We start from the raw sequence: 19,900 nt of genomic DNA, 5'->3' as shown, positions 1-19,900 counted from the left end.
TCCACCAGCGCTTAGGTTTACTCAATCAGCTGGCAGAGGTGGAAGCAAAGATATTCACTCGGATCCACATTTTTTTTTTTTTCTTGCTTGTGGATACTTTGATAACGCACCTGGGATAAAATGTCAAAGTTATCATGACATTTCAGCTCCAGTTTAACCAGAATCATCTGAAACGGTGTTATCCCCAGCTTCGGGCCAGTGCTGCAGCACCAGCTCACGAAGGTGCAAGGTTGGATTTTTTTGTTTTATTTTTAAAAACTGAAAGGGAAAGATTTTCTTTTCAGAGCTGCTCTCATCCAAGTGTCCTTCACATTTTTTTTTATCAGCACAGCCTACATCTCCCTCAATGCACACAATTTAAATCTGCTATTTTTTATGCTGATTGCAATGTTAAGACAATCATTTATTCATACTGTTCATTAGGAAAGATCTACTTCATTTTTGATTGCATGGCAGTAATTATTCAACCCTCCGAACCTCGGCAGAGTGATGAAACGAATACGATGCTAAAAGAAAAAAATTGGTTAAATAATGAATATAAGCATGATATAAACAGAATTTACTTCTTTTTTTTTTACAAGAAAGCTATCTTATTGGGTAATTACATTTAATTAACACTATTCCATCAGGGTTGTTTAATTAAATTCAGTGGATTTATATTATCGCCTCTCTGTTTTCTGTAATCATCAAATGTTTATCGAAATTAGACGAGAATGTTTACATTGTTCTTTATAATTTGATTGAAACTCACAGCAGATGTTTTATATAAGCGAAGAAAATGCTTGGTTCAAAAATAGTTATTCAAAATCAGCCTTTCTGAAAGATGCACAACAGCTCCTTGTGAAATTATTCATACCACATGACTTCTTTCATTTTATCAGTTTATAACCACAAACTTCATTTGGGATTTTTTTTTATCTGAGAAAGCAACACAAAATGGTGTACTTACAAAGTAAAAAGCAAAAGATACACAATGTATTTTTCAAATGTAAATCTCAGAAATGTGGCTTACATTGTATGTTGCTTTCTGTCCCCATGAAACAATATTTTGTAGAGCTATGCATCCCTGCAATTACAGCTTTAAGTCATCTCCTGGTTCTCTCTCTCTCTCTTTCTCTGCCAGTTCTGCACATCTAGAAACTAAAGTTTATGTCTGAATTTTTAAAAATACACAAGTTGAGTCACTTTGGATCAGAAATACTTGGAAAAACTCTATTCTCCAGTCTTCTAAGTGGATTTGTGTCTGAACAATTATGCACATAGTGTTGGTTTATCACAAAACGTGGCTATATATAATTAGCACGTTGCCTTCTTCCAAAACAACCCAGCAGAGGGCGCTAGCAAAGGATTCCCCCTCTGAGTTTTGAAGCCTGGACAAAAGCGCTGTTTGTGTCCAACCACGGTAAAATCAGGTCACAGCCTGAATCATCACTGTGTGACATAACAGCTGTCACACATTGAGAGGAAGGTTATTTTGCTGCATCTAAATTTCACTGAGTGATTTGGGTTAAAGTGGGAGGGTGGGAATAAGAGGAGGGGCAGCAGGGAGGGCTAGAGATGGATTGCTGACCAAGCCAGTGACGCTTTATAATCCCAGGCTGGAATCTAAGCTAACAGCTGTTTGAGACACGATGACCTAAATATTATCCAATGCATTCAGCGGCTAATAGGTTTTGTCTCGCTCACGTTAAGCTCCGATAACGTGTGAATCAGAGTTTATTTCTCTGCATTCTACTAAATAAAAAGTGGAAGTCACAGTAAAGCCAGACGAAATAACAATAAGCATATCAGAGTTCATTTGCAAATGAATGTCGCTTCAGTTCACCGTCAGTTGAAGTTCTGCACGTCAAAATAACTTGTGATTACCGTCCATAATAGCACAGAGTGTATATTTCAGCACACAGCATTACTTTTATGGATTTCGTTAATCCCGCATGCCCTGAAATGTGCTGTCTGCTCATCTTTTGTCTTGTTCAGCTGATTTCCTTTGGGCAGTGTCTAAGCACATTGCCACTCTGAATTCAATGAATTTTGTTTGATGAAACCGTTTGGCTGTGCAGAGCCCTTGTAACCCCTTAGCAACTCATCACCATGTATATTAGACACACACTCTTGGATGGCACTTAAACCGCAATCGCCGTGAGGAGTAAGGACCGTGAAATTGTGCTCTCAGAATTCCAGCCGATGTTATATTGCGGCTCTGTGTGCTTAAATCAAGCTTATTTTCACCCCATTATTCTAACTATTTTAAAGTTCAAACAGCAAAGTGACCTCATGCGGTTCAATGGCTTGTCTGGTTTAAATCAGAAGCTCAATTTGTCAGAAACGGCTCAGGTTGACACTAACAACGAATGGCTGCTAATTTTAGATCATTTCCAAATTTCCAGAATTTTACATGTTGGCTCTAACAGACACATACTTGGTTTAAATGCCATTTTGCACACTGAGTAGAAAGCTGACTTTTATGGAAGGTCCTGGCATGATTCTAGTTGAATATTTGACCACTCTTCTTGTCACAAGTGATAGAGCTTATTGAAATTGGTTAGTTTTCTTGTCCGGATGCCATCTTTAGCATAGTTCATAAGTATCCAGAATGGTGTTCAAGATTTACATCAACACCGAGAGGCTGCAGAACAAAACACTTTTTATGTTGCTACTGATATGGACTAGCCAAATCTGGAGAAAAATGGTCAGGTTATGGTCAGGATGGACAGTTCAGCTCGTTGGACACAATAACAGAAAGATGGTTCAGCAGAGGTTAAACTTTAAACCTAAGAACCAACAGTTAAGTATAGTGGTGGTATCATCATGCTAAAGGTGAACTTATGAAAAAGCTGAACTAATTCTTCAACTTTACATCAACTGAGTTTCAATCAGATTGAAATTTGAATACATCTGGTTGCTTCAGATGTGTCTAATAATCCAAAACAGTGAACTGATCTGAAATACGTAAAGCAGGCTAAAATTAGCTTTTTAAACTCTTGTATTAAGCCAAATGGAAAAAAAAAATGATGGAACATGCCTGAAAGGTCAAGTGTGTCTGAACTAATTTAGATAACTTCACAGTCATGTATGTAACTTTTTTGACACTCTCTGTATTGTTCTGTTGAACTATCTATAAATAGACAAAACAGCACTACAGTTGACATAAAAAGTTACCTTTTCTTACTTTCAAATGCAACACATATTTGATTCAATCATGGTGAGCAAAAAATTTTTATTTCATATCATCCATACCCTGCATACCCCAACGTCACATATCTCTCATTGCATAATAGTTTATCTGAAACATAAATTTGGTTTTTGTCTTGTAAACATGTGGAGAATATTTGAATGTTTTGTCCGATTTTATTGCTTTAAAGTTTTTTTCCCCCAATAATTCTACTTTGGACTCAACGTCAAAACTAGAAAACACGTATGCAAAACAATGTCCGCACTGAATAAAAATACCTTCAAAAGCAATCATATCTCTAGTACAAAATATATATGTATGTATTCAAAATACATTCAGACTAAGGCTTTGAAGCAATAAGCAATCTAAAAATATATATATCCTTTAAATGCATTTAGGTCCTTGCATTTGTGTTTAAATTTCTCAGCCAACACAAGACACTTATCCATAAATGTTTCAAAGTCATGCTTCCAGAATATTGCCCTCCAGGTGATTCCCCTTTTCGAGGCAGGAAGAGATGAACGTGTTTCTGCGGCAGGAGGGAATGTCTCTTCGTGTCATCTGTTCTACAGTGTACCAAACTAAAAGTGCATTGCTGATGCGACAACTCATCAAAACAGAGTGTTGGCCATCCATTTGAAAGCAATAAATATTACAAAATAAATTATCTAAGAACAAGTTAATGGACCAGGTCTGATGGGTGTGTCTGACCACAATAAAGCTCTTGAAGTAGTGTTTAAGTAAAGTGTCTCTATGTGTAATGTGTTTGGTTCAAAATATTCCATCCAAATCTTTCTAGCTTCGTGACCTGTCCAGGTGTTGTTGTGAGGATTTGAAAATAAGCTTCCCTGAGGTAATTGTATTATTTCCTTTTCCCAGCTGTGATGTGTCTCCTAGTAACAGCCTCCAGCCTTTTTCTCTCCGCTTCCTCTGCCTTCCTTCTCTCTTCTTTCAGCTCCTTGTAGCGCCACTTGGGGATCTGCAGCAGGTTCCCCCCTCCGTCTTTGGCGCTGCTTTTCCTCCGAACCGGTTCCGGTTCATAGGTGGTAGAGGGGGCCTTTGAAATCCTCACCTTGGGGATGCTTAAACCTGGCCTGACGCTGCTCCTCCTCAGCACCATGTGCAGTGGCAGCAGGCTGGTTCTCCGCAGCTCCAGGGCCTGTGTGTGAGAGACCATGCCCAGGCTGGAGCTCCTGAGTCGAGGCACCACTCTCTGGACTTGAAGGCTCGACCGGCGGTCCTCTGAGTTCTTTGCCACCAGGGTGACCCGTGAGTTTTGGAAAAGTTTGCGGTGGCTGTCCACCCTGTCGGGGTTGGCGCACAGGAGCTCTTTGGCACGCTGCTTGCGGACAATCTCTGGGACTGCGTAGCGACGTTTGCCCACACTTGGAGGACTGTCGGGACACACCTGAAAAAAAAACAAAGCGTTTTATGATTAATAGAAATAGCTGTACTGTATGTAGAATAACACAGCACCAGTGCAGAAGTATCAGTCATAATTCTGGGTGTTATTTTTATTTTTTTTTTAACAAGGCTCAATTACTCTTTTGTATTTTGCTGTACCAGTAATCCTGCATGGATAAACTGCTTATGGGATAATGGCGGAATTAATTATTTCCTGTCATCAATAAGAACAAAGAAATTATTGATAAAACAAAAAGATAAATCTATAAATGGGGAAAACAGCACTGCAGATTTATTCTTTAAAGTCTAATTACCGGTACCTCAATTCTTTAAGCAGGCAGCAGGAAAACATACATTTTGAAGGCGTGCTATATGTACAGTGTATCCTTCCTTCTTATGAGCTAATTGAGCCACTTATCACTGTTTTTAAAGTGCCTGGCATACATATTGAAAGCCCTTGAACATTGTATTCTTTTGTGACATTACAACATCAAATTTCAGGGACTTTTTAAATGTAAATCATATTTACGTTCCGCTTTAGTTATTTCCTGCTTTGTGTTGGTCTGTCCACATACAATCTAATAAAACATATTGGAGTTCGCCGCAGTAAAGTGAAAAAATATGAAAACTTAAGGGAGCGGGTGAACACTTTTGCAAGGCATTGTATGACTTTAATTTGAAAGCTTTTGCCATTTTTTGTGAGGAAAGAATGCAATAAGGACAAGACTGTAAAATACTATAAACATTGATGAGATATCCTCATAATTTAAACACTCACGGTGCGACACGCCACAGCAATAAAAGGGCTTCTCATGGCAGTAGTAACAGACACCAGGTGGTCGATAACGCCTTCATCCTCGGGGTTGGTGACATTTGCGATGTTGAAGATGTTGCGCACAGTGTCCGAGAGGCGCTTCAGACAGCCACGGGGCTCCTGGGCTCTGGCTACCAAGGACGCCAGTGGGGGCCACTCTAGACTAAAGGGAGTATATTTTTATTACAATCCACAGCACATCCACACCAAGCGATTTATATTTAATATAAATACATTATATGGAAGTTTTCTATATTGCATGGTTTCCTTATAGTTGAGGATTCTGTTCTATGTTTTGTGTCTTTCGGGCCAAGCCCAATGCGTATGCGCAGCACCAAATAGTCAGAGATTCGTCTGGTGTCGTTTCTTCCAAAACTGCAGCCGCAATCACTTCTACAAAATCACAAAGCTAAAGAGCTGTCAGCACAGTTCAGTTTATATATAACCATCTGGTGCAGATTGATGTTCTCCAAAATAAAGATGCTGATTTGTAAAGCTTTTGAAATACATTAAGTCAGCTCCTCGAGGGAATAAGAACTGATTTGCATTAAGTTCCCCACAGGTTTTGATGGTACAACCCTGTCGAGTTTGAAAGAAAATGTACACTAGGCAGTCAGACTTGTTATTTTTTCTTTCTTTGCTTTGAGTCTTGCATACATCCATAATATTTTGTTTATACAAGTGAGCTCCTCACTTTGCATTCACTGCAGGGGAGGAATTTTTGCAGTATGACAGAGTTTAAGTGTGCGTTTTACCTGTATGTATCACAGTACTGAAAGGGATAGGGCCGCTCCATAAGACGTGTCATCACCCAGGCGGTTTCATAACGACCCGTAAACAAGGCCCATTCCCTGGCAGTCAGGTTCCGACCAAAGTCCCTTGCATCCAGGGAAGCTCCTAGTGGAAGAAAAGGGAGAAGGATGAAGCTCAGTGGACAACGATTAAACTACAGTGCCTTGCGAAATTAATCATAACCCTTAAACATGTCAAAGTGTTATGTTGAAACAGCAAACCTCTGTGGATTTTATTTGTGAGACAGAAACCTAGCACTGCATGTCACAATGAACAAACCTTCTCTGCAGTGAAACATGGCAGTGGCAGCATAATCCTGTGGTGTTGCTTCTCTGTACAATGTAAATGAAAGCCGGTCCAAACTGCTAGGGTGATGAATGGAGCTAAATGCAGACAATCCAAAAGACGTGGAGGTGGTGTGAAGGTTCTCCTTCCATTACAAAACCAAACAAAGAACCAAAGCTATAAAAAGGAACATTTTGAGTCAAGGATCAAAATGGATTCCCTTAAATCACACTCAGAAAAAGCGTAAGTGATTAAATACTCAAGCACATTCATCCCTTTTCTAACAGAATTCTTCTCAAAAAAGAAGAACATAATTCAAGAACTCCAAGTTCTAATGGTTTAGAATGACGTGTTCCATTTTCCCCTAAAGTCAGAACGGGAGAATGAGAATTACATCCATCCCAAGCTCTACCATTTTCCTCTTGCAGGCCCAAAAGTCAGTGGGATATGCCAACTGTTGTTCTCAGTGCAACCTAACTACTAGAACACAAAAGCCTAATGGAAAACTCTAGGCATAGACTTCACAAGACTGCAAACACAACAACATCTTTGTTTAGAGACTTCTTCGGTTCCATCCAACCATAGCCATCACCATTGATAATAACTCTTTGAAAAGCTTAAGATTGTGAACGCTACAGCAGAATTCAAATTGAGATTCATTATAAATTTTTGAGTAAAGTTTAAGCAGCCACATAAGCTGAATAAACTTTATTATTTTGCATCCACCCCAGGCTGAAAAATATGAAGGGGAGATTTCTAAGGCTCGTGACTCATGTTCACAGCCAAATTCATAAACCACTATCAGCAATGATTATTACACGTGTACAAACTAAAGTGCGAAATGAAATCTAGACAGTAAAATGTTCCCAAGCACTGTTATTCTGGCAAATTCCATCAGCACTTGTTTTAAAAAAAATCTGAAAATGTTATTTCCATATCTTTTAAACTTATTAACAATATTGTTCCAATTGAAATAAGAAGCCTAGTTCAAGGTCCAGACATCTTATTCAGAGGGCATAAAAAAGTCAAGTAGTTTATCACATCACAGGTTTAAAGATATAAATGTAATAATTATGGATCACCTCAAAAACACATTGAGTTCTACAGTAGCAGAATTAAGTCATTCCCTTTGGGGAACACTTTGACATATCTTCGCTTTCGCTTTTCTGATTATAAACAAGGATCATAATTTAAGGAAGACAATATGAAGAAGTCAAAAGGTCATCTGCAACAGTCTTGGCCAGAGTGTGTGTATACATATGAATGCATATGTGGTATGTCATAAATATATGTCCGTGCTCACCTGCCATCATGAGCGAGCGCACACACTCCATCCTGCCCTGCATGGAAGCTTTCATCAGGGCAGTAAAGCCGTGACAATTTCTTCTCTCTATGTCCAGCCCAGAGTAGTAGTTCAGCAAGTAGTTGGTGATTGTTATGTGGCCTTTAAGAACAGAAGAAAGAAAATGGCAGGTTCTGCATACACATATTAACTGACAACATTTTAATATTTCCATGTCTTCCTAAGAGGCCAGGGAAGTACTTGCCCAAGCCAAACATCGCATTTGTTTGCAGTGTTTTGCGTACAGAGGACCTGGGCCAATACGGATACCGAGACAACACACTTATCACTTCTGTTCTAGCCCGAGTGGCGCTAAAGCAAACTAGTCTGCGCATTTGTCTGTGACAGTGTCAGTGCCAAAGTGCCCATTTGTTGCATTTGTGCGAGCATGTGTCAGGCAGTACTGTGACACAGCCTGGAATTATGTGTGTGTTAATGGTTTGTTAATGTGAAACCAACCATTCGTGTGTGTTTGTGTCTACGTGTTACCTGCTTGCGCTGCGGTGATGAGAGCCGTGTTTCCCTCGCTGTCCTGCCAGTTTACGTCCAGGTACGGACACTGAGACAGCGCTATGACGACATCCACAAATCCTTGGTAACATGCCACCAGCAGCCCTATCTGAGGCGACAAAGTTAAAGGAGTAGAGGAGGACACGGGGGGATAAGAGGGAGGAAGGACTATAGGTTACAATCAGCAAAAAAAAAAAAACATTTCTGGAGGTGAAGCAAAGCACAAGTGCTGTCTTCCAGGGTTTTGGGAAAATATAATCAAGGCTGTATGAGAGGTAGTCATAAAAGACAAGAGGACCTTTGTGCAACTTCAGAGAAGCAATGTCTCTGGTTAAATCTGGCATCCGATGTGCTTTCACTGAGAGACCCTGAGGTCAAAGGAAAAACAAGTTGTGTAACCTCATGTTGACATGTACTTTTATGAGGTGTTTTCATGCCGCTGCCAGCAGAGGTGTCCTCTTACACATATGTGTGGACAAACGTGTAAATGTTTGTTTTTCAGTGAGAATGTCTGAGCATGGTAACCTGGGCAACTCCTGCAAAAGTTGTCCACTCTCTGGTGGATAGGTGGTCACTGCAGGAAATCAAAGTGGGCTCTTAGCAGACACCCTATAGTTTTACCGTATACTTTTATAGACGTGCCTGCAGAAATATTTATGATTTCTGTCATGACTCATGGCTGGCTCTATAAAACTCTTGCATGGTTTGAAGGTCAAAGGTGAATTGATTTGCTAAAACTATTGACACGTTGGCAGCCTATAACGTCATATCTTAAAGACTGTGGCTGCAGATAATCACAGTACCGTAGGTGCCACTTTGAAGCAAAGTGAATCATGCAGAGTTGAGGCATGCAAAGCACTTTGCAAAATCTATGAAACAAGCACTTTAAACAGTGTAAGTACAAACTTTACATAGGTAGTCAGAAACATTCAATATTCCCCAAGTAGATTCAACATACAAACATTTGGAGAACTTCCAAATTTTGTCCAACGCTTCTTGCACTGGACATATTTATATATATTTCATTTTATGCCTTCATTTGCATATTTAAATATTTAGAATAGATTGACACACACAGTGCCCCCACTACACTATCATTTTAAACACTGGGGGAGATTTGACCTATTCTATGGACCTACAGAAAAAAATAAGTTGTAGGGGGACTTCATGTTGAAGGGAAACTGCGGTGAATATGTTTTCTGCAAATGTATCAAGTTGGAGAAAAATAAAAAAATATACTAAATTCAGACAAGTGATTTGACCACTTTAGAACCCCAAAGCTCAATGTATCTTAATTGGATTTCATGTGACAAACTAGTAAAAAGTAAGGCACGATTGTGAGGTAGAACAAAAATGTTTTTAGATTTGTTCTGACTGTCAGGATTTTTTTTTCAATTTTTAAAACAAGCTTTTTTGAGTTCATGCATCGCAGAACTTCGCACACCACAAATTCAGGTGTTTGGGGGCAAGACTCAACCAGCTTTGCCCATCTTATTTTTGTTCCACTTTACAACTATGTGATGGGTTTTTGTTGGTCTATCACAACCATTTCCAAAATGTGAAAAAAGGTTAAAGCGTGTGCAAACGTAAGGGATCTGATAATTCATAAGAGAATTTTGTCAAAAATGTCTGTAAGTCTACCTTTTTGGTTATGTTCATCTGAAATGTCCAAATGAAATACATAAATTATGCCCTACAGATGATTTTTTTTTAAAGACAAACACATTACATATGGTTCACCTATAACACACCCTGAACTGTAAACAAGCAAGGATGTCAGCCAGCTGATGATGTAGTAACAGCTTGAGGGAAAGGATTCACTGAGACTGCTGGACAGCTTGGAAGATACTTACCTACACTGGCACAGTTTCAAATAATTCTGTTTAGACACTCTCTTGTCTTACTCTCTTTCACACTTTCACACCAAAGCACACACACACACACATCCTTGGCAGTCCTCCAGCCTTGTTGTGATGTACTTAAACAGTATGCCCTGCAGCACGTCTAGAGCAATCTCCATCGTCTGCCTTCACTCTCTTTGCCTGCGAATCTCTCTCACAAACACACATAGAAGTATGTCACCTTTTTTTGTTTGTTTTTTGAATCGTTTCCACTCTGATGAGTTCTACTCAAAGACTTTCTCCTGTCAGGAGTTTTTGGACTCTACAGAACACAACTCGAGACAACACTCCCATCCCTAACCCCCAAAGCCTCCAGCAATCCCTCCACAAAAAAACACAGCAGATATATCCAAAACTATAGTTTGTATCCCAGCTCTTTTAGTCAAAAGAAACTTAACTTTATTTTCTCTCAATCTGATATTAAATTCGGCTAAATCAAAAGAAATCATGCAAGATAACGGAAAAAAAAACTGTAGATGCCCACGAGTAAAGTTCATTCTGGGGTTCCCATTCCAGAGACTTAAAGTTCTATCTGTAATAATGCTCAGAGGAGACAAATGTTGTGGTGCAAAATGTGAGTCCAGATCCTTAAAAAAAAAAAGAAAAATGTGGGAAAAATGCTGGCTTAAGCTGGTAGAAAAGTGTCCATATTTACAGCGAAACAAGCCCCTTAACAACATGGGGTGATAGGCCACTCAGGAAGCAAGAAACAGTTACTCCAAAAGCAATGTAAAAAGACAGATCACAGTTTGCAAATTCACTATTAAGCAACTATCTTAGGTTTGATCTCAAGAAACCTAAACCAATATCTTTAAGCATAATGGCCATTGTTACATTAAATAGCATCATGAGGTCAGACCACTAGGAAGCAACATTTTAGCATTAACATCAGCCAAGAAGATAAAACTTTGCAACAAATAGGTGTTCTAAATGGACAGTGATGCTAAACGTACATCCACTGTGGTTACAAATTGGCAATCATAAAACTGAAAGAACCAATCTACACCTGGAATGAATATTATATCCAATAGGCACAAATACGTGGATCAATACAGGCCTGATGTAAGCAATGAGAGGAGTGACGTTAAACAGGAAACAAGTGAACGGCAAGAACAAAAGAAAAGATAGATAAAAGTATTTCTACCACACATATATGTGTGTTGATCCACTAGATGTGATACGTGTTTAGCTCGTATCACATCTCTGCTAAATTTAAGTAGGCAAATATCAGCTGGTTCAGATAACGACAGAGCCATTTTTAAAAAATTTTTATTGTTTCTGATTATGTCACTGAATCTATTCCTTTTATGTTTAACTATGACCTAATTCCAAGTTCATGGGCACGGTCCTTCCTCCCCTTCTGCCATTTACTTATTTCAGCTTTCCTGATAATGCTTTTACTGCTTAGATGTAGTTCACCATTTTGGCCAGGCTTTGTTATTATTATTATTATTATTATTATTATTATTATTATTATTATTATTATTATTATTATTATTATTATTATTATTATTACCTTCAGTTTTCAATGGAATCAGAGCTCTTAGATACTCCTATATATTGTGGCCTCAGACTAAAGAAGTTGTGAAGCAGCCTCCCGTGGGTATGTTTCATCACTGATCCTGAACACAGTCTATCACAGCTGCCAGAGGGCAACACACAGGGTACATCATGTACAGGTCAGCAATCTATCACAAGGTTAGAACAAAGGGACTGAAAAATAAGCAATTTTACCTACGGTCAATTTAGTAACACAGTAGCAACTAACTTGATCCTAAAATTGAGTGTACGACTGATTGCCTCTGTAATAGTCCCAGTCAAGATAAATTTTTTTTATGACATTACAGTGCTTTGGAAAGCAGCGAAAAACTGGCCATAATTTGAGCTATTTCATCAAAGCCATCAGCAGATACCAGATGTTCAGAGATCGCTGAGGCACCAAGCAGTCACACTATGGAAACAAATAAAACCCCACCATCTGTTTCAATGCAGATCTATGCAAATGTGTGAACAGGTCATTGCAAATATATATATATATAAAACTTCTTTTAAAGATTTGTTATAAAACAACATACATGCATTAAAATGTGTGAAACTATGGGTTGAACAAATTATTGTCCCATACACACGCAAAGTCGTAAACACACTCACTAAGTAATCTGGGGAATATCCAGCGCTTAGAATAGAAAGGCTTAGTTCTATCAGTCAGAATGACACGAAGAGAGGGGGAGGCGGGCATTGGAACTTTGCAACTTTGCATCCAGATTTCATGTTGGGATTGTTAAACTACTATGTTGGGATTGTTAAACTACTTGCAAAAAGAGTGAACCAACACTGGAGTTGTTAATGACTAGTTTAGCCCAATATATTTCTTAAAAGTCCATACATACAGGTGATGTAAGCGTAAGCACTGGTCGATTTGAACTGGTACTGAAAGTAGTGTGAATCGGAATTTTGGGTACTATTTGTAAATTCAGAGCAGAGTTAAATTTGCAGTTGCTGGATTGTAAAGGTTGACTAATGCATGACACCAATCAGGTTTTATTTGCTCCTATTAGTAATTTGCCCACCTGTCTTGTAATGACACTTGTAGGGAAACTTGTAACAAATTGTAAGTAACAAGTGTTGGTTTAACAGCACTGTCTGATGCATGAAAATAAAGGCAAAGGCAAAATGTACTTGAAAATCCTGCTGATTGTACTGAACCTCCACTGCAGTGGAACCAATTGCTTGCCTTGTAGGCTTCTTCTTCTTCTTCTTCTTCTTCTTCTTCTGTCACAAACCATTCTAACTTCCTCCTTATTTTCTAAATCAATACTTCCCCACATTTGTTTTGAACGCGTTCAAATTAAGCGTTAGTGAGAACTACAGATGACTAACATCTCTGCAGACGGCATATCTAGTGACTGAACTGTGATATTTGTTTTAGGAACTGCTCTAGAGACATGCAGGGGAACAAACACTCCATGTTGTCCTCAATCACATACATCAGTAGCACCACTGACACAAATGCACCAGGCCACAATTCTGTCAATACCACCCCGTTAAATGTCTTGCTTTCCGCAGCTGAGCTTTTACATGGCCATATCAAATCTGATGTGTATGACTGTCGCTTTGATTTTTCCACTTGTCTGTATTTGCTCGGAGCATTGTGCTTGCTACCATCTGCAGTGCCAGACTTCTGTTTCTATTTGCCTATGCCTCATTTGTCTCTCTTCCACTTTGCCAGTTGGTTGATTTCGGCGCTGGTCAGCTGATTTTCAGGTTTGCAGCACAAGCTGTGGTTTGGTTGGTCGCCTGTAGAATCACAGCTCAAGCCTGCTGTGTCAGTTTTAGTATCAGTCAGCATGAGTCACCAGATATCAAAGTATTTAAAAAAAGAAAAAAATGGTTGTGTTCTGATGGACGTTTCTGTGTGTGGGTAGTGGTGTGGGGAAAACAACATAGAAGCTGCTAAAAGACTTGTGGCCTAATTTAAGCTGATAGCTTTCTGTGTTTGTGTGTCTCCTGTGTTTTGATTAGAGCATGACAACCTAACAAACTGAAGGCGACAGTGTCTTAAACAGAACCACATGTGCCTGTGGGTGTTTACCATTCCGTTTCTCACGGATTATCTGTATTCATTTATTAAGTTTTAATATATGCAAATATTGGTGGGAAGCAAAATATCACACACTGAGTTGAATCACAACGCCGGTTTGCAAGTTAGGGTGAAGAATCAAAATCTGCTCTGAAGTTTCATCAAAAAGATTCCAAAAAATAGTCCTCGGTGTCTCTGCAGCCTGTCAAGTTCCCATCACATCCGTAAAAGTCTAATTTAATATCATTTGTTTTATTTATCGCATTGTCACTATTTATCCTTCTGTCCCAGAAAGCATTAACTTATGTAACTAATACTACATACCAATCTGAGCCTGGGCAGAAACTCTGTAACAAATCCTAACAAATAACTACTTTATAAAAGAAAAACTCTGGCAACATCACAAAGTGAGCACCGCACTTCTGGAGTGAGAAGTTTTGGTTGGAGGACTCCAATTAGTACTTTATCTTTGCATTACTGTTGTTCCTCCTCAGTGTTTATTTATTTATTCGCCCACTGGGTCCAGTTAAAGCAATGCAGGATTTGCTGTTTTCACGCAAATATTTTACTGGCTTGTCAACATGTACAGCACAGAGAAAATGCTTGAAAAGCCACAGATGCGATATCTGGTTACTTGGGCTTTTTAAGGTACTTAAAACTTAGTGCAGACATAAGATCCACAGAATGGCACCATATGGGAAAATCTAGAAAAGCAAAAATAAATAAATAAATGAATAAAATAGGAGTAACCTCAATCAAACAAAGCCTCTTTCTGGTCCTATTATTGAGCAACATCCACCACTAACACCATTAAACAGATATGACTGAAACAAGTAAGAATAGAAGCACATATTTTGTAGTTGCTGTTAAACTTAGAGGAATCAGACAACCACAGAAAAAGAATGTTGACAGGTGCAAATGTATGCATTTGTATTACAAGCAGATAGCTTTGAGCCACAGAATATAGTGGCTAAAATAGAGCTATGAAAAATAAGTATTTAAGCAAAGAAACTAAACATTGTTAGTTACATCAACTGGTACATGAGTCATTATTATTCTACAGAAAATGCATTCAATTATGATTCAAATAGTTTTTTTTTTAGATACCATTTACTGTTTAAATTATGTGCATGCAGGCATATATAATGTTTGATAAAAAAAAAAAAAAATCTGCTACCTAATACAGCGTGCCACAGCAGAGACATCCATCCATCACTGCTGTGGGATTTATTGCTTTACAGTGCATGACTGGCTAAATTGCTCTTAAGCAATCTAATAGTACCATACTGTGGATATGTAATGTGCTTATCCAAAAGCTATTACATATTATCTGAATCAAAGAAGTTCAAAAATATGATGTTTTGTCCAGTGTGTACGTTATGTGCGCGTGACAACCCAAAGCTCATAAAGGATGCAAAGTTAGACTGAAAATGGGAACCGATGCGAGTTTGTCTCCTTTCCCTAAAATGAGCTGTCTTGCATGAATGCATGCACTATCACTGCAAACGATTTGTGAAATGTTTCAGACTGTGAAGGGTGAAATTGTTCAGATCTGAATTATCCAAAAACACATCATAAAAACTAGGACTTTTTTTGAAAGCTTGAGAGAGGAAGTGCTTGTTGAGTCATCACCCTTTTTGAGCAATAAAGTGAGTCACAGCTTGGCATAGTGTCTTTATGAGATCCTAATGGTTCAGTGACCTCGAGTAAAAAGGTGGTTAAAACACAAATCCAAAACATTATGTCTTATAATGGAGTAGCATGTATCTGTTGGTCTGATGTTTTTAGACGGTCTTAGCAAAAGTACAGAAGAACACGCACTAAGTACTTTGATCAGTAATTTGCAAGTGCATATACCAAGCCCGAACAGGTAGGATGGTGAAGCAAAGGCAGGAACTCTGAAAATATTTGGCAGGAGATGGCTTTCCATGTAAGCTCGGCAAGCTTGGGCCTCCTTGGGTATCGCTGAAAGATTTGTTGCAGGTAAAAGTGGAGGTGGAGGGTGTGATGATTCAACATGTATTTGTGCTGGAATGAGGTATCCTGACTTTGTGAAGTGCTGGCAGCTTAGGGATGATTTTTCTCTCAAAATCTTAAATAGATTACAATTTTATGTAGAGTGTTTATTGCACAAAATATTCCACAGTCTTTTCATATTGTGTGACATAAGTCTCAACACATACTTGCCGGTTGTTTAGTTGGGCTTTTTGATTCAGCAGGGGGTGATTTTGGCCACTTTACAAATATTTTCCTGATTTGCCAACTGCAGCGGTAAAAGTGTTACCTTAATAAGACTGAGTGGCATTTCTTGTTGTGACTATCAATATTTATTGTAGCTCAAAATATTTAATTATTCAATATATTTCTGTCTGGCATGCAAGGAGAACGTGAAAAATATGTGATCATTTCTTTTAGCCATCTAGCCAGCAACAAGTGGGGGGATGGAGCACAGGGGAAAGATCCCTGATGCATACAGGGAACTTGTTCATTCTCTAAATGAACAAGTTATAAGTCATTGGTTACCCAGAGATTTAAAATGCCTTTAAACCGCAGCATCAGTACGATGGAAAATTTTCAGCGTTTTGAAACCGTGTTTTTATAACTTTGGTATATATTTCAATAACCAGCCCATATCTTGTTCTTTTCACATTCTTAGACAACGAATGTCAAGGTTGCACATGACATTCGTTTGATGTAATAAAAAATATGACCGGAAATTTAGTAAAAGTCTGGAAACAAGTAAGTAACCCAGAGCAGAGAGCTTAGGCTTAATTATCTCAACACCTTCTGAACCTGATGCGCCTTAACCGGACATGCTGTATTGTACGGCCAAGTTGGAACTAAGTAAGAAACTATACACCTTTGTAAGATGAAGTCTCCCTCTGAATGAAAAACTTCGACAAGGATATGAATTTGTTTTTCTAATAATATAGCCTAAACAAAAACTTGTACAACAACCAAAGGTACTTGTCTGCACGGGTTCTGAGGAGTGCAAGAGACCTGCATGTGCTTTTCATACCCGGTTATTCCTGTCACTCTCCTTGACCTCATCTTCCTTCACACCATGTCGTATCATTATCCGGACAATCGCCGCGTTGTTAGTGCAGCACGCCTTGAAAAAGGACAGCGGCTCCGGGCTCTCCGGAGACGGGGAGCGCTCCGAGTCCGCGAACACATCATCCGGAGGATAGAAAGAGTCGTCCGACGCGATGCTCCGACAGTCCTCCAAGTCCTCAAAGTCAACCTCCTCGAACTCATCGCTGTCTTCCTCGCTCCCCTCTTCGTCGTCACCGTCCTCTTCGCAGGACCCCAGGTAGTCCTCCTCGGAGTTGGACAGGGGTTCCTCGGTTATCGTCGGATGGACATGGCCGATGTTCCCCCCAACTTTTTTCTGCTGCTGCAGCTGTTTGACACGCAGCGACGAGGCACTTCCTCCATCCCTGTCGTCCGTGATCAGCACCATCTAACCCCCGAGCCTAGGGCACTGTCCGCGGGGTGGAGTGCAGACTGGCACACGGTACGCGGGCATAACAAACAAAAAAGTCACTTATATCGCCCACGACAGCCTAAATACACACAGTTTTTAAATCTTTGCTTTTAAATAGACTGCACTGCTTGAAAAAAAAAAAAAGTTGCACCTTGATTCAATCAAACCGTTAATCATTTTCGCAGATGAAATGATGTTGCAATGGCACAGATGCTCCGTAAAATGTCCCTCGAAGTACAATTTCCCGTTTCTCCTTCCGAAAGCGAAAGCACGCTTTTTCAAACTTATATATTTCGAGAGCACACAGAAGACTAGTTGGGGTCTGGGTATTTTTCTTTAAAAGACCAAAAAACAACAGCAGCGTTTTCAGCAGAAAGTAAAAGTACTGCGCCGAAGACTTGTCCCATGCAGGGCGGAGAGAGCCGCCAGCCTGTTAACCCATAGTCACCTAATCCGATTAGACGCAACTGGGACCTCTCGGCGTGTGTGTGTGTGTGTATGTGTGCATGTGGGGCGTGGGGGGTGGGGTGTGTGTGAGGGCGTGTGTGTGTATGTGTATGTGAGGTATGTCTTCTAGTAAGAGATAATTCGATTGGACTCAACCAACACTGTTGTCAAGCATGGGTATTTTTAGTGTATTCCAGTTTGAAGATTTACAACTTTGTTTGTCTGTTTTTATTTTCCAGTTCCTTTATTTATTTATTTTTGGTATAACTTTATACCATTTATATATAGCCTACCAGGTTTTCTCTGAGAGGATGGTCTATAATTTTTAGGTGACTTTCTTGCCCCCAAATATTTCAATTTAAATCTAACTTTGAAAAAACATAAAAATAAAATGTTGTCATGCACTATTAAAATTGTTGTGTTAAATATTGTTGTTTTCATAGAACAGAATCAAATCTGCACGGATTTCACACAACGGAATCTGGCTTTGGGATTGACCTAGCATTCTGAGTGGGTTATGCATTCAGATCAAAAAGTGTGTCAGCAAACTACCAAGCTTCTTTTCCAGTGGCATTGTAGTTAAAGACATAACTCAATTTCAAGCAATGCTGACAAGATAATACAAAAAACCATAAAACCTCTATATAAATGTTTGACCTGCATGTGGATTATTAAAGATACAGTTGGAAAATATCTGCTCTGTGTGAACCAGTTCAGAATGTTGTATGGCATGAAAAAAATAAAAATAAACAAAAAACTGTAGAAACATGTTTTTTCTTATCTCGCTCATATTTTCAACCGCCAAGAATTTTCACATGGCATGCCTTTACAGAGACCATTGTAAAAGAATGTTTGATTTTTTTTTTTTTCATTTGGTAGGAAAAACCATCCACCTGGGGTCATTCAAAGTTATATAAAGGTTATCAAAACGAGATATGAATTTGTTCCCCTGATACCACACAATGGGGAACTACTGGGTGTTTAGTGTCATACAGTTGATGTTACTGATTTCGTTGTTATTATTTTTAGCACACCAACCAGCAGTTTGTACTGGATGTCCCAGGGTGATCTTCTTATTTACGTGTGAGATAGACAAGCTGTTGACACCCAATAAGGGTTTTACATGATGCACATTAGATTTTCAACCAGTGTTAGAAAAATGTCTTTTTCAGAATTGTTTCTAAGTTGTGGGCAAATTTCAGTTACTTATATAGGGCAACATTTTAGGCATATAACTGCATGATATGTAGGTACTTGGACTGTAACCCTCTTAAAAATTGTAGGTAATAAACTCATTCAAAATACTGAATAAATTTCAGTATTTGTACAAGCTTGACAGCACCATTCTACTCTGCTTAGAATAAAATTCTTGTCTGAAGTGTCTGTAAAACTGCAGCAGTCATTCAGTCATTTATGCATTAGTATTACAATTTGTGCAAAACACAAATGTTTATTCTTACAAGGCAACGGAAAAAAAGTTGTACTTTTTTCCATTATGTGCCATTTAGACAAATGAATTATGCTAAGTTAAACTGGCAGTCCTCTAAATTGACTTTCTGAACACTTGGTGAGGCCAGGGGGGGCCATTTTGCTTGTCTCAAAATGAATGATTAGAATGAATGCTGATTAAGACCAGTAGCTGATTAGAGATAAGAGCTCTTTAGCGCTTAAATTTTCACTTTAGTACTGAGCCAGTGCTCAATTTTTGTTGCAGTCAAGAATACTTGGTGTGCAGCAGATGCTGGCTTGAAATTGAAATGTGGTCTCTGATCCTCTTAGATATATATTTTCCCACAGAGCTCCTGCCGTTTGTTGTATTGCATCACTGTTAGTCATGTGATTAATTTTCATGTACAAGCATCAGTCGAACATTGCTATGTAATGATCCAGCCTCTCGGTATCACGTAGTGAATGTATATGAGAAATGGGAAATTGGCTATAAGAAACAACTAAAACAAGGTTTTGAAGAATGCACTGCTTTAGAATTAGACAATATCTGAATACTACTACTAATAATGATAATGTACTGAAGTAACTGCAGTGCATAGGTGTTAAATGTTTATATGTAAAAGTCACTCAGAGTAAATGTAAAAATAATACAGAGTGATTGTGCAGGGGTTCGGTTTTTCAGCAGATGGCTAGAGCAGGGACCGTGTGCAGCTGGCA

General features: G+C 38.9%; 1 protein-coding gene across 1 annotated transcript; it reads right to left on the bottom strand.

Annotated features, from left to right (window-relative positions):
• Window positions 1-3,097: 3,097 nt before the first annotated feature.
• Window positions 3,098-17,739, bottom strand: ankrd33ba (ankyrin repeat domain 33ba). The gene is made up of 6 exons (XM_044104667.1): window positions 16,820-17,739; window positions 8,299-8,428; window positions 7,771-7,911; window positions 6,146-6,287; window positions 5,355-5,553; window positions 3,098-4,580 (listed from the first exon to the last, which is right to left on the bottom strand). The coding sequence occupies exons 1-6, from the start codon at window positions 17,261-17,263 to the stop codon at window positions 4,035-4,037; spliced, it is 1,602 nt and encodes a 533-aa protein (XP_043960602.1). The 5' UTR covers window positions 17,264-17,739; the 3' UTR covers window positions 3,098-4,034.
• Window positions 17,740-19,900: the final 2,161 nt, after the last annotated feature.

The sequence above is a fragment of the Gambusia affinis genome, linkage group LG21 (assembly GCF_019740435.1).
Source record: "Gambusia affinis linkage group LG21, SWU_Gaff_1.0, whole genome shotgun sequence".
Lineage (NCBI taxonomy): Eukaryota > Metazoa > Chordata > Actinopteri > Cyprinodontiformes > Poeciliidae > Gambusia > Gambusia affinis.
This window is presented reverse-complemented; position numbering and strand designations above follow the sequence as displayed.

Coding starts and splice junctions, on each gene's coding strand:
- ankrd33ba (XM_044104667.1), bottom strand. CDS start 17,263: ATGGTGCTGATCACGGACGACAGGGATGGAGGAAGTGCCTCGTCGCTG. Junction 6,288..7,770: donor GCGCTCGCTCATGATGGCAG/GTGAGCACGGAC, acceptor TTCTTCCACTAG/GAGCTTCCCTGGATGCAAGG. Junction 4,581..5,354: donor TTGCTGTGGCGTGTCGCACC/GTGAGTGTTTAA, acceptor TTTTTTTTTCAG/GTGTGTCCCGACAGTCCTCC.